General features: G+C 32.0%; 1 protein-coding gene across 1 annotated transcript in view; it reads left to right on the plus strand.

Moving 5' to 3' along the window:
* Nucleotides 1–3,652: 3,652 nt before the first annotated feature.
* LOC127721548 (wnt inhibitory factor 1-like) overlaps nt 3,653–14,338 on the plus strand; it is a 43,925-nt gene continuing 33,239 nt past the window's right edge. The window contains exons 1-2 of the mRNA XM_052228317.1: nt 3,653–4,646; nt 5,255–5,388. Coding sequence (XP_052084277.1) covers nt 4,535–4,646; nt 5,255–5,388 — 246 coding nt within the window. The 5' untranslated portion in view covers nt 3,653–4,534. The remainder of the gene's footprint in view (nt 4,647–5,254; nt 5,389–14,338) is intronic.

The raw sequence follows: 14,338 nt of genomic DNA on the forward strand, positions 1-14,338 counted from the left end.
GTTCTATGTTCCTATGGAATTTCAACCAAAGATAACGAACTGGATCTTCCTTCACTGTATTGGATACCTAAACTACATCAGTGTCCTTACAGACAACGTCATATTACTAGTTCTTCCAGGAGCTCTGAGAAACCTTTTAAATTATTAACATCAATATTACCAGCAATCAAAGCCGGGCTTCAAAGTTATTGTGAAACTACCTATTTTAGAGGCGGTGTGAATCAGATCTTGATACTAAAAAAATCCAAAGATAATTTAGAGTACATACATTCTAAAACTATCATTTTGCAATAGTATTAAAACATTTGACTTTTCTACAATTTACACAAGTAAAAACTAAAAGACAAATTGAAAGAGTTGGTCCTGCTTTGTTTCATAAAAAAAGAATAGCCAACAAAGTATCTTGTCGTAGGGAGGGATAGATCGTACATTTTAAATAATCACTCCGATTCAAACAAAAAATTCTCTGAAACTGACATTATCAAGATGCTTGATTTCTTGATTGACAACATATTTGTTACGTTTGGGGGACGTGTTTTTCAACAAACAACCGGCATTCCCATGGAAACCAACTGTTCTCCCTTCTTGCCGACTTGTTTCTTTATTCATATGAAGCTAACTTCATAAAGGAACTTCTTAGAAAGAAAGACAAGAAGTTAGAAGTATCCTTTAACTTCACTTTCCGCTATATAGATGTTGTTCTCTCACTAAATGATTCAAAAATTTGGTGACTATGTTGAACGCATCTATCCCGTAGAACTTGAGATAAAGGATACAACAGATACAGTTAAGTTTTTTCTCATATCCTGACTTACATCTAGAAATTGACAATGAGGGTCGGTTAAAAACAAAACTTTACGACAAAAGAGATTTCAACTTCCTAATTGTGAACTTTGCATTTCTATGTAGCAACATTCCAGCAGCGCCTGCATACGGAGTATATATCTCCCAGTTGATACGATATTCCAGGGCTTGTATTTCCTATCATTATTTTCTTGATAGAGGGATGCTGCTCACAAGGAAGCTATTAAACCAAGAGTTCCAAGTAGTGAAGTTGAAATCATCCCTTCGTAAATTTTACGGACGCCATAACGAGTTGATTGCCCGTTATGGAATATCTGTTTCACAGATGAAAACGAATATGTTTCAAATGTCGTAACTACAATCCCGTCCCCTTTCCCCCGAATGTAAAAATCGAATAAGACTTATCATCGGGTTTGTACTAACATGAGCAACACGATCGGTGCCACATGTGGATCAGGATCTGCTTACCCTTCCGGTGCACCTGAGATCACCCCCAGTTTTTTGTGAAGTTCGTGTTGCTCAGCCTTTAGTTTTTTATGTTGTGTTTTGTGTACTGTTGTTTGTCTTTTTGTCTTTTTCTTTTTTAGCCATGGCGTTGTCAGTTTATTTTCGAATTATGCGTTTGAATGTCCCTTTTTATCTTTCGCCTCTCTTTTAAAGGTCTTGGACAGGATTTCATACGCGTGAACGTTCCTTTGGTATCTTTCGCCTCTCTTTTAAAAGTCTTAAATAGGATTTTCGTAAGTCATATTTTGCTTAACTTTGTCCGTGTTTTTCAGTGGTTTTACAGAAAAGATACAAAAAGACCAATGATAATGGACAGATAGAGGACGGCAAAAAGCCAATTGCGTGTATGGTATTCTGTCAGATAAGCTTAAATGCATGTTATCGATTTTCCTGCGTAAAATACGTATGCCAAGAATGACATTCAACGCGAACACTCTAAACCAAACGTTCGGAAATCAATATATATTAAGCATTAAAGAGCATATATACCAAGATTATCTAAACAGAACGACCAAAACTGTAAAGGATCAACTTTGCCTGAGGGAGACCAATAGTTTTAGTATTTAAAATAACTATTAAAACCAAAACGGGCCAAACATGAGAAAACATGACCAGAAAATAAAAGGCAAAATACAAACAACAGTTTACATTAAAATTCACTAAAGATTGAAAAACTTAAACCCAATCATGAACCAGAGATAAACCCAGGTACTCCGAAGGGTATCAGGTTCTGTTGTATGCAGGATATCATGGTTCTATGTTAAACAGTTGTGTCATATTGTATTATACTTGTAAACTCATCAATATCATAAAATTGAAATATGATAATTCCTTTTTTCATAGTATATGAAATTGCATTGCTTAATTTTGCCCTTCTCGTGAATACTAAACTGGTTTCACTGAATTGAAATTGACTCGCATGAAGTCTGTCCCATGACAACACCTGCTTATTTAGATATGTTTGTGTAAATTGCAACGGGATAGCTTTCGCAAAAATAAAAACCAGAATTTCAAAATTTGATTACATATTTTAATGTGTATGCAAAAGTAAGGAAATTGCAATAATTAATGTCGCATTTTTGATTGTTTAAAAAAATTCGCAATAATAAATGCACGCAAAGATTTCTATAGTACTTCTGACAATTGATTATCATTGCGTGAATCTTTAACGTGTCCGGATGGGATGAAATTTCTTCACGTGGATTGTAAGAATTTGAACTAGCACGTTATAGTCCGGCTCGGTATGTCGGTCTACTACAAGGCAAGGTTAATATTCATATCACATTAACGTGTTCTCGTCCTGATTGTATATTTAATTTGCCACTGGACATTAACCAGCCCCAATCATCATCATCATCATCTTTGGTGCCCCTTTAATCTTTTTCTCTACAATGCATATCTTAAAAATAACTAATCTTATTTATACACTAATATTATAGTTCGGTGTGTGTTTGCAATATGCATTTTAAACATTCTACTTACATTATTAATAATAGGAGAGAAATTTGGCTTTTGTTACATAAAAGCTAGTGCATGTATGTGTTTGGTATTTTCGTAACTTAAGACCCAGTTATTGTATGATGTATTGCCTTTGGTATTTAACGGACAATATAAATATCTGTTTAAATTGATTCACCTTGTTATTATAACTCGTGAGATTACTATCTTATTAGAAGTGTGTTCATTTTGCAATAAAAATTAATTCGGGTTCATCTTACTTTTTAAGAGTACACATGTAGGGCAAAGCCGTAAAGTTTATGATTCAATGTTCTTTTAAGTATAAAATAATGAAAAAGGTATAAAACGAGAGTAAAGCTTCATGAAAGTGAATTTAACGTCTGCTCAAGCCAAGAAATTTTACGTATTCACCACTTTATACATGAACAGCCTGCTAATAATATAATTCATTCTGCTTTACGACAGTTTGTATTAAGACGGCAACACCATTATTAATGTTCTGAGAGATTTTCAATTTTCTTGGTATTTATGGACCTTATGATTTGATTATATAACGAAAGTTTCACATTTGTTTTGAGTTCTTAAAGAAACGCCCCTTTCGTTTTTGTCTGAGTCAATCTAAATTATACAATTGTACGTGCTTTTTGATAGAAATTCGCCTTTATCAAAAATAATGACACCTACTTCAAATATCTCCTTTTGATTTACTCCGCAATACTTCATTATGACGAAATAAATTTTATTTTATCATAGAGACGTAATACCAAGCATAAAATTAATTGTTTTCGGTTACTTCAATTTGAAGAAATTAACGTAACTACTTTTTCCCATATTGCTCCGCCTTCTGAGATCTGCACGTGTTCTTTCGGAACTCTCTCGACACACCTCTCTAACATGAAATGGTTTGTGTACACAATAACGTTTGAACACTGATGTTAATATTTATCTTTGAAAAAGTCAATAGTTTTAAGAAGAAATTTCATACGTGCTTACAATAACAAATAAACTTGACCCCTATTCATGCGTATGTGATATGAATCGGTAAAATAAAAGCGAAGCAGGTACTCAAGCGCTCTGCCATAAATTCAAATTTGTTGGTAGCAAAACCACGTTTTTACAGTTGAGACACGTGGAATGTATAGATATTCAACAAATAATTAAAGGAGATGGGATAAACACAGTTCATTCTATGCTGAGATTGAATACCATATAATTCTATTTAAACCTGTAGAAAAGGAGGAGCTCGGGTCAACGTTTTTCTTATTGGATAATGAATGGCTTTGGAAGGAAGAAAAGAATGAAAATATTTGGATATACTAATTAACTCCAGTATACTTAATACAAAAGATTGACAAGTCTGAAAAGAGAAAGTTGAAATGAGCTTTCTACGATTTTCAGTCAATAATTTTGTAATAGATAGTTATAGTAACTACCGACTTCTATCTCTATAATCACATGGGAGATGAGAGTCTGTCACAGCGTCGACATTCCTACAGATGACCGAAACATTGGCACATAGTAGTACTACTTCCGATTGTTTTACAACATGGAAAAAACATAGACAACTGTTAACATGTGTAGTAACCGTATTTGAAGCAATGTGAACTCATGGAACTATTCCGAACAGAAGATTTATTTTTCTTTTTTATACTTATCATTCTCAATGGAAAGAACAATTATTTAATCGTTTGTGAGATTAATCGTGCTGGGTAAGGAATGATGCTATTAACAATTTGAAGCCTTCGTGCGGCTATTGTTCTTTGCCATGCTATACAGAACTCTAGTATTCTTTACGATTCATGTATTCTGGACGATATGTGGATCCCGTAGTAGGCTTTCGCTCTGGATTGATGAGAAACAAGTGAACAACATTATCGGTATGTAGATATCTTAACCATCATCTTGTACGCCTAATGCTAGGTATTAAATATAATTGAAAATATCTCATAAAGCATACATTTTACAGATCCAAGTTCTGTAAAGATTGTACGATTTTCTTTAATCATCAGGTCTCTGCTTAAGCAATCATATTCAGATGTTTCCTTTTTGTTTATAATTTCTCACCTCATATTTTACATTTTTCATACACATCATTGCAAAATTTATTTGAACAGTCTCTCCATGCTGTTTAATGTAGAACGTAAATCTACCTTACGCTCTTTGAATGAAGTGGAATTGATGTCCTCCAGTTAAGAATTACCATTCGTACAAAGTAGCGTTTAACAATTTGAGTGATGTATACGGTTTCTAAAACAGAACCGATCTCCTGCATTCTAAAAGCCGTAGAATATTTCAATTATTTTTTATCATCTGTTTGATCAGTTGTAAATGAAGCACGTGCATCGGTACCATCATATATCTGAAAGATTAACTTTGTTCTTCTTTTACTTTTACTCTCCGAATTTATGCAATATAGTTCACACAGTTTAAATATTATTAAAACTACATACATCAATAAGTAAAACACAAAATATCTTCTTTTCAGGAATAGATATGGAAATATATATTATTAGTGATGGAAAAGTAGTGCCGTACTTACAACACCCCGAATTTGACAAATTTGTTATTCCTTCGAAAGTCGATACTGTAAATTTAACATGGGAAGCTGGTCATGATACGGTATGTAAACATTATTTATAAGGGGGCCAGCTGAAGCCCGCCTCCGGGTTCGGGATTTTATCGCTGCGTTTAAGACCCATTGGTGGTCTTTGACTGTGTTCTGCTCTTTGGACGGGTTGTTGTCTCTTTGACACATTCCCCGTTTCCATTCTCTATTTTAGCATCACAGTATATTCATCAATTGAAAAATTCATCCGATTATGCTTAATCTAATCACTTTATTATTAAAGCTTACCCAAACTTTTATTCTAAGAATCTATAAAATTAATAGTGATTCGTGTATCTGTTTTGTTTCATAAAACCGCAACGGCTTTAAAAAGCATGTAATTTAAGTAATTAAGAATGTCCACACCCAATCTGTAAAATTTCATGGTATATTTAAGTATTTTCTTAATCGCTTTCCTTCAGACACAATTTAATTAATTTTGATGGAAATGTTTTACGTATATTTAATTACATTGTGACTGTGTTATATAAGATGAGTACGTAGACTTATATATTTAAAGGCAGGCACATGTTGAAACATAATGTTTGAAATTTTAAAAACACCATGCTGGCATTCAAATCAGCTAAAAGGAATATCTGTGGTCTATAAAAAATCTTTTGATGCTAAATAAGATTTCAGGAGTTTAAAAATTCAATATGTATGGTAAAAACTTCGGAACATCTTTGAGTTTACAGAAAAATCTTTGTAATGTCTATTTTGCACTGTTAAAACATTATAAATGTATTAGATTACAGTTAAGACATAAAACTATGTTCGCAGATCGTTATTTTTCGTATCTTCTTTCTTTCATCTAAAAGCCATTAGAAAAATTATCATTCACAAAAACACTTGAAATAACTCCCACTAACCGTTAGTGAACTGTAAAGCCATTTATTTCAATTCTGAATGTCAATACTAATTGAATATTGTCCTGTTTAAAATTTATGGATCAACATCGCATATCTATAAATAAGGAGACACTTGAAACACTTTAAAATCTGGCGATGCAAGTACGGAAAAACAATGAAGGCTTCCAACCGGAACAATTTCTCTATCTCGGGATCTTTTCAAAACAGAATGTTATCAGTTTGGACTATTTACGACGGACACACACAAGTACGTCCCCATTGTCAAAATTGTCAATAATAGTTAGCAACATCAGATTTCACTAAAAGAGAAAATTGTCGTTTTTATTATTTATTGAATTTCAAACGAAAAAGGTCGCGATTTAATCAAAAATCTTTTATTCTAACCCAAATAAGATACGGCTTTTAACTTGTATACGTGAAAAATAATCTGTCACGTGTAGTTAAAATTTGAGGATCCAATTTTTACAATGAAGTAATATTTATCTCCAGCCGTAAGCAAGGTTTGGCTTTAAATCGATTTAACCTTACTTCTTACACACAATTCCACTATCATAATTGTAACTGTTTGACTAATACGTTGATGAAATTTTGATCAGATTTCATTACAGAGGTGTTCAAATTCAATATGATGTAGTTAATATTGCTAATAACATCTAAGGATAACGATTCAGCTGTATATTTCCCGTTGATGTTGAGGGTGTAACTGTACATTATTGTACGTATATATGAGTTATCAATAAAACTTGACAGATTTATCGTCTTTATAGGTAAATTGTTCCAAATAGCCGTTCATATTATTGAGGGATCATTTCAAGTGATTGTTGATGTTTGTTTCATCGTTTGACTGTTTCACCATTGTCCCATGAATGCTGACAAATATCCCCACTCTTTTCATCTTCCTGACATACATTTGTACTTCGTGGTTGTTGTCGTTGTCTTGTTATTTCACAGCTTAATCTTCTTCTTTCGACATTTTATTTTTCGATTTGTGTTAATAAAAAAAACTCGTCAAGGTACCAGGCTTTTAATAAAATTTGACCATTAGTTATCTTTTATTCTGAGTTATTAATTTCAGTTTATTAGAGGCTTTATCAACTTACATTAGAGGTCTTTGGTCATTGTTGATAGCCATTTTGTGATATATTGTTATGAATTATTATACGTCAAAAGTGATATCATTGGAAGTCATAAGACAGTAGTATATATAAAACATTCAGACAGATTTAAGAACGGAACGCGATAGCAATAGGAAAAACTCTCGTATTGCTGTACATGCTGATGAACATGCATTTAACAATATCAAACATAATTCAACTCTTCGCATCTTTCATGCTTGAGAAGGTGGATTATTATTTTCTTCTTTCTATTTTACCTCGATATTTTAAGCATGACTTAGTTCTAAATGATTTAAACATGTGTTCAGGATTTTCCTTTCCATTTAATGTCTCAAAATACCTATTCTAAAGTTTTATTGACTGTTTGGTCATGTTGGTAGTGGATGGAGACAAAATTGAAGGGGGTCCCGTTATACTCAAGGTGAGAAAAAAAATGAGCAAATATCCTACCTACCTACCTACCATATTTCGTGAAGGACGAAACCCTGAACATAAATATGTTTTAGTCTAAATTATTTATATGTATAAAAGAAAATGACATTTTTCGATAACCTCAGCATATTTGCTTACTGCAGCTGATGTATAAATGTAAACAGTGGTAATATGTGTCCGTTTGTTCGTCCGTACATTGTATCAGCGAATTATACTTAACCATTCACAGAATTTCAACGACAATTGCGTGAATGTTTTAGTGCCTAGTGCCCTATCGCACCTCCAATTATTGATACACGAGGTAGTGTTGTGATATTCAACAGCAAAAGATGTTCTGTTTTTCGCCTATAATATACAAATTTGGGAGCGGAGGTAAAAACAAAATTAAGCTATGGTTACAGTTTTCCTATTATAGTTTTCTACGTTAAAATATTATAATTCTTATTCCATCCTTTACACTACTTGTCAATAAAACATATTCACTGTTATAACGTAACATAACTTATAACACTGTAAATTTCTTTATTACTCTGTAGGGGGAGTCGGTTAAAACCATTTACTTATCAAACTTATTTCTTTTTTATTGGGACATAAAGTCTTGTCAAGTAATGTTATTTTATTTTATTTTAACGGCAATTTTACACCGACAATTAAATTAGAACTACAGGCGACTTAAAAGAAGACTCCATGTTTAAGAGGTATACAAATACAGTTCGGTGTCTCCAGCTAGTGATACAGAAATAAAATTGTCTTCACGAAAAATTTCAGACGCTATTAAACTATTAAAGCATCAATTTACCCTGGTTAAGTAATACCTTACAAATATTGACTGTTTAACCACGTACAAATTCCGCATTCGGTCAATCAATCCCAAGTCTATAATCTTGAATTATGCATGTCTGGGTCGCTTTTGATAAATAAAAAACAGAAAAGGGTACTATAACTTAAAATGCAAATCCATTTAATACAATATTTCAAAACGCAGACAGAAAAAGCAAAATAAAATTGATCGTGAATTTTGATACTGGAAAAACGTCTCACTGAACATAAAATTTAACCTTACTGATGTTTTTTTTCAAATAAATGTTTAGTGTTCGCGTTTCTTTAATTTCAATTTTCAAACTTAAAAATAAATTATGCAATTCAAATTTTACTAGATCAATCTTCTCTGACATAAATAGAAGAACATCAAAACGCTTTTGTTTCCTTATAACAGATATTTCATTGACAGAAGTAAAATAGATTTATTAAATGATGATTTAGAAAAATATCATAGGTCACTGCTTCTGCTCAAAATTTGCATTTAATTGTTGCAATTAATAATGACATGTCACTCTTTTACAATATATGCACAATACATTAAATCATTTATCATTTATCTGAAATATAAATCGTTCTATAGAAATAGAAGAACGGTCATTGCAGTTTTATTAAATCTCATAAGATATACACTATTATATATATGCGTGAGCATAATTACTATACTCACTATTCTACATACGGGTGCATGTATAGAAATGTTTCAAATTGATTAGAAAAATACACCTTGCAAGGGTATTTCAAATATTGCAGTTTTTACAATTTTAAATGGTATTAATGCATATCGTGTTTCGGTATTCAGCAGTATTTTTGGGATATTATTTTACAATCAGCAGTCTTTTTTTATAGTCTTTTAAGAACACTTCATAGGGATGTATATTTTGATTTTTATATCGTTGGGCTGCTGTCTGAATGATGTTTAACCGACTTTACTTTGGTCATCTGCAATTCTGATCAGAACTTAAATCAGTGTGTCACATTCAATGCAACAATAAAGCTAGAAATGTGGATTAAAATACGAAAAGACGAAATTGAAATGTGATTTTTAAAGATTTGAAGTGTTTTCTGTTGATAATAAAGAAAAATTGAATTAAAGAAACTGTTTTTTTTCTGGTTTTGTTTTACTCTTGGCAACTTTGGCCAATATGATTAATATGATTAACTTTGGTTAATATCTTGGAAACAGTCGTTCCTACCTTAGAATATGTCTAAAAAACGCTAGAAGTTTTTAAAAGGTTCTACAAAAGAATTGCTTTTTTCAATACTATGCAGCAATAATACGAATAGTTACGACAAAAATTGATAATAAAGTGGAATTTCATTGAAGCAAAATATGAAAAAAAATGAAATACCACTTATAACTTGTTAATGAACAATGTAATAAATAAACGAATAATTACTTCACTTTGAAGGCATATAATGTATCCTGATCAATTTCATAGCATAGTGGGAGACTTTACGCATAATACCACAACTAATCATACAGTATTTGATAATAAGACAAATATTTGTTGTAATTCATCACATCTTAAGATAAAGCAAAACAATCATAGAAACAGAAGATGTCTTAAAACATTTCTTAAACACCTGAAAATGAAATAACATACAAACAGATCGTTCAGGTTAAACGTAATGACTGTACAATTTTGGAATCATTATTTTTACATGGAATATTTCAAACGAAGTTGGACCTGTACTGCATGTGGGCAAACCCAAAAGAAAAACAAACTAAAGCGAAAGATTCAACTGACTGTTATCCAATTTGGTGGTATTAAAGTTAAACAAACGGAATAAGTTGTCTATAACTTATTTTTGATATGGAGGCGTCGGTCAATGTAATATAAATCAATGTTTTTTCTTGCCTGGTTGCTCCTGAAATTCATTTTTTTTAATTATATATTCCCTTTTCTATTTTGTAAACTGAGACGCCAGACCAACAGTACTAACCAAAAATAAACATTTAGGAAACATTCAAATAAGAAAACACACTTAACAAGAAATCGTACAAAAATAAATTTGTATGACAAATTGCTAAACAGAGCTCAAAGACCTGACAGAAACATTTATAAATAAAAAATCCAACATTTACCTGACGAGATTTGATGCCTGGATCAGACACACAAATAGGGTTCAACATTTTACTCTCATCTTTATACAAGGAAACATCTTTAAAGACATGTTCATTAATTCGATTCGTAAAAAAACACCTGGCAAAAACAAGGATTCATGAAAAGAATTCTATATAGTGTCTTTCCGCACTTACTTAAAGCAATCTCATCAAAATACTGTACATCTTGTAAACGTGATACCGTGCCTTTAGTATCCTTAATATCTATATTAAACATTCTTGTATTGTCGACATTATGGTTTTACAAAAGGGTCAAAGCATTAATAGGGACTGATTAATACGTGTGTAAAGGGAACATCTTTTGTTGCATAAAAGCATAATTTTGATTTTAGAATTTGCTTTTACTGGGAAAAAAATGGACTATAAATTATCTATATATTTTTTTTCAATTGAGTTAACTTTGACAGACAGCCATAGCACCGAGCACTTGGTATTTTATCACGGGAAGTAATTCTGATGTTATTACTTTACGATTTGTTTATTGTTTCATATAACAGTTAGAAATTGATGTTTATATGTATTTTGCCAAATCACAACTGCATAGATTCCTGGTGTTTATTTATCTAGATATAGTGATTATTGTTAGTGAGAATGCCGTCATTATTTAACACTTCTATGTATTATTTACTTCTTTAAGATGGTTAAGTCCCTTGATACGTTTCCTCTGTTGAAAATGATGAGCTGCACGTGATATAAATATCAAAGTGTTTATAAAAAGAAAAAAACATGAAAGTTGGTTGAAAGATACTGATAAAAACGCTAATGTTTTCAGATTCCAAATTAGAACAATGACACAATTCGTTTGGCTGGAATTTGTGATATCTTTTATGCGTGCATTAATTTCGGATTTAAACATAATTTTAATTTATTATTTTTTATTCACCCATTGGATCCCCTTTAAGAATGACAGATTGATGCACGAAAAATCGCTGTAACATAAGTAATCTCAATTGAAAGATGAATAGCAGTTATTATATAAAATTGTAGAAGTTTAAACATATTGTAATGTATTCATTTTTTACTTATGATAGAGAGCACGCGCCTGTCATAACTTACGTCTGCTACACAATAAATTGTTTCTATGAATGTGAAGTCTTTTGGTGGTATCAGAAACAAAGTGGAATTTTATTACGCAACTTTTATTTATGATTAAAGAATTTACATTCCACTTTCGTGTACGATTTCGATTCCCATAATTTTACTCCTGTAGTAGTTGTTTTGTTTGCATTATGTAACATTCGACGTATAAGACAAGTCACGTGATGATAATTAGAGAAACTAAGCTTAAAGAGGGACATCCAATAACAATAAGTCGAAATTAGAATGACTAAAAAGAAGCTATGGTCAAAAGAAAAAAGACGAGAGCTTGCACAATTTACGCATGTCACTTAAGATTTAGCGACAATTCCAAGGCCAAAAACCCGGTGATTACATATCGGGTGTCGCGGAAGGGTAAGCAGTTCCTATTGATACACTACTGTTGTAATAGATAATGTTCCGGAAAAGAAATTGAATGAAATCCTGGGGATTTGAAAGAAACAAAATTTTCGGGTTGAAAATTATAAGGATTAAACTCGTTTTGTTAAGATAATTTGTGAGTCAGTGGCGAAGGAGGACTTTAAGCTAAATTTTGTGAGTCAGCGTACAAATTTACACATCAAAAACCACTAACAAAATGTGTTAATTCTACAATAAAGCAATTTTTATAAGGTTAAAAGATTTTGTCTTTAAATGAACCAGCTAAGGACTTGAAATGCGTTGAATAAAAACCTTGAGTGTGTTTCAAAGTTAAAAGTTCATACGTTAGGATGACAAGGATATAGGTGCATGATTGCATGATAATCTTAGAACTGGTGATAGAAACACTTGGTACATGTATCTATTTGTGAAAGAATAAACTGCATTGGGAAGGTCTACACAAGTTTTATCTAAAATATCATGATTGTTCATTTGTAGAAAATGAAATGTTGCACTAGATTTACATGTTTATGAATGAGTTTGTTAGGTATTTGTAAAAAAAAACTTGGTTTATCCTTTTTCTATTGTTACAAAAACTATTTCTTTATTGCACTGTATGTGGATATTTAAAAAACCGCTGTATAGTACGTGTTGTATCAACCATCCTATACATGTATAAAGTTAATCCCGGTATGTATGTGTTATCTTCAAATCATCCATGGAATTCATTAAGTATATTTTCTTTTTATTTGATATACGCCTTTGTTAGTATTATTTATTCTTAGTACTCTATAGTAACCTCTAATGTTCAAATGTCGACCGCAATCAAAACCCTAGTCAGAAAAAGGTACTGAATCATGAAAACCGTATTGTTCTGAAAGTCTTCAGATTTGAAAAAGTGTAAAATGCAATGTCGCTGACACTACGCCATATATAGATTTGTCAAATGTATATGAGTATAATTATGAAGCGTAACGTAGAGTACTGGTAAGAGGTGACAGCAGTCGGGCTTCTTAATTCGAAAATTCATTAGAAATATTCCAATCAAGAGAATAAAGAAAACATTAGGGAGTTGAATTAACTCCAAACGGAGCGACATTGGGTGCTTGTCTTCTGCCAGTATGCGCGCATTCCGTGCTATCTATATGCAAATCTAGTCTCTGTCAAACATGTCACAATACAAAAAAAAAACAAGTTATTTTCAATATTCTAATCAGACAAATTTCGTGGTATCGTTAGGATCTATGACCACGAAAACTTTTTTCTTGAGAAGGTCACAGACACATCGTATCGGTCAACCGATTCATAATGGCAACGGTTGAATTCAATCGTTATTTGTTTCTTATACGTTTGTTGTAAGGGTTTATTGTTTCACGCTACATTCAGCATACTGCAAATCTTCGCGATCAATTTTTATTGGTGGAGGAAGCCAGAATACCCAGCGAGAATCACCGACATTCGGTAGGGAAACTGACAATCCTATTCAAGTAAGATTGGAGCCACGAGCGGGTTTCGAACTCACAACTTCAGTGTTGACAGCTTAGCGATCACTATTTGTGAACTTTTTAGACACTCCGTAACCAAGGCTCCTATGTGTAGGGAATAAACGACTGAAAAACCTTCATCAAGATGTTTGACTTATGTGCATAGTAGATACAGTGTATTTGAAATAACTTTGAAGATTGTATCAGATTTTATCTGTTGGACTATTGATCTTTTTATTGAACAATTCAGTTGATTACAGGGTTATATGACCTATTATCGCATCATAGGTATATAGCTATAATGAAAATATTTTTTTTTAATTGCAGCTAATAGGTTTGTGTTTATTTGTAGTTCTACTTTATCGACTCTAGTTACAAAGTTGGTATCTCACTGCTTCAGCAATACTACTGAATAGAAAAGTGCAAAAAACGGACAAGCTTATTCTGAAATCCATAGATATAAAGCTCTAATCAGGCATATTCAAGTTTATAGCTGTTTCTCACCGTTGAACTGCTCCCCGGGTTTCACTTATACGTATTAAAATTATTATTCTCACAAATTTAATATTTTTCACATTGGAAAGCATGACTGGACATCATTTGAAATTTTCAATGTGTAACTAAAGCTATTTGACATACCATTTGACCTTCTGACACGT

This window comes from Mytilus californianus, unplaced genomic scaffold (assembly GCF_021869535.1).
Source record: "Mytilus californianus isolate M0D057914Y unplaced genomic scaffold, xbMytCali1.0.p SCAF_1, whole genome shotgun sequence".
Lineage (NCBI taxonomy): Eukaryota > Metazoa > Mollusca > Bivalvia > Mytilida > Mytilidae > Mytilus > Mytilus californianus.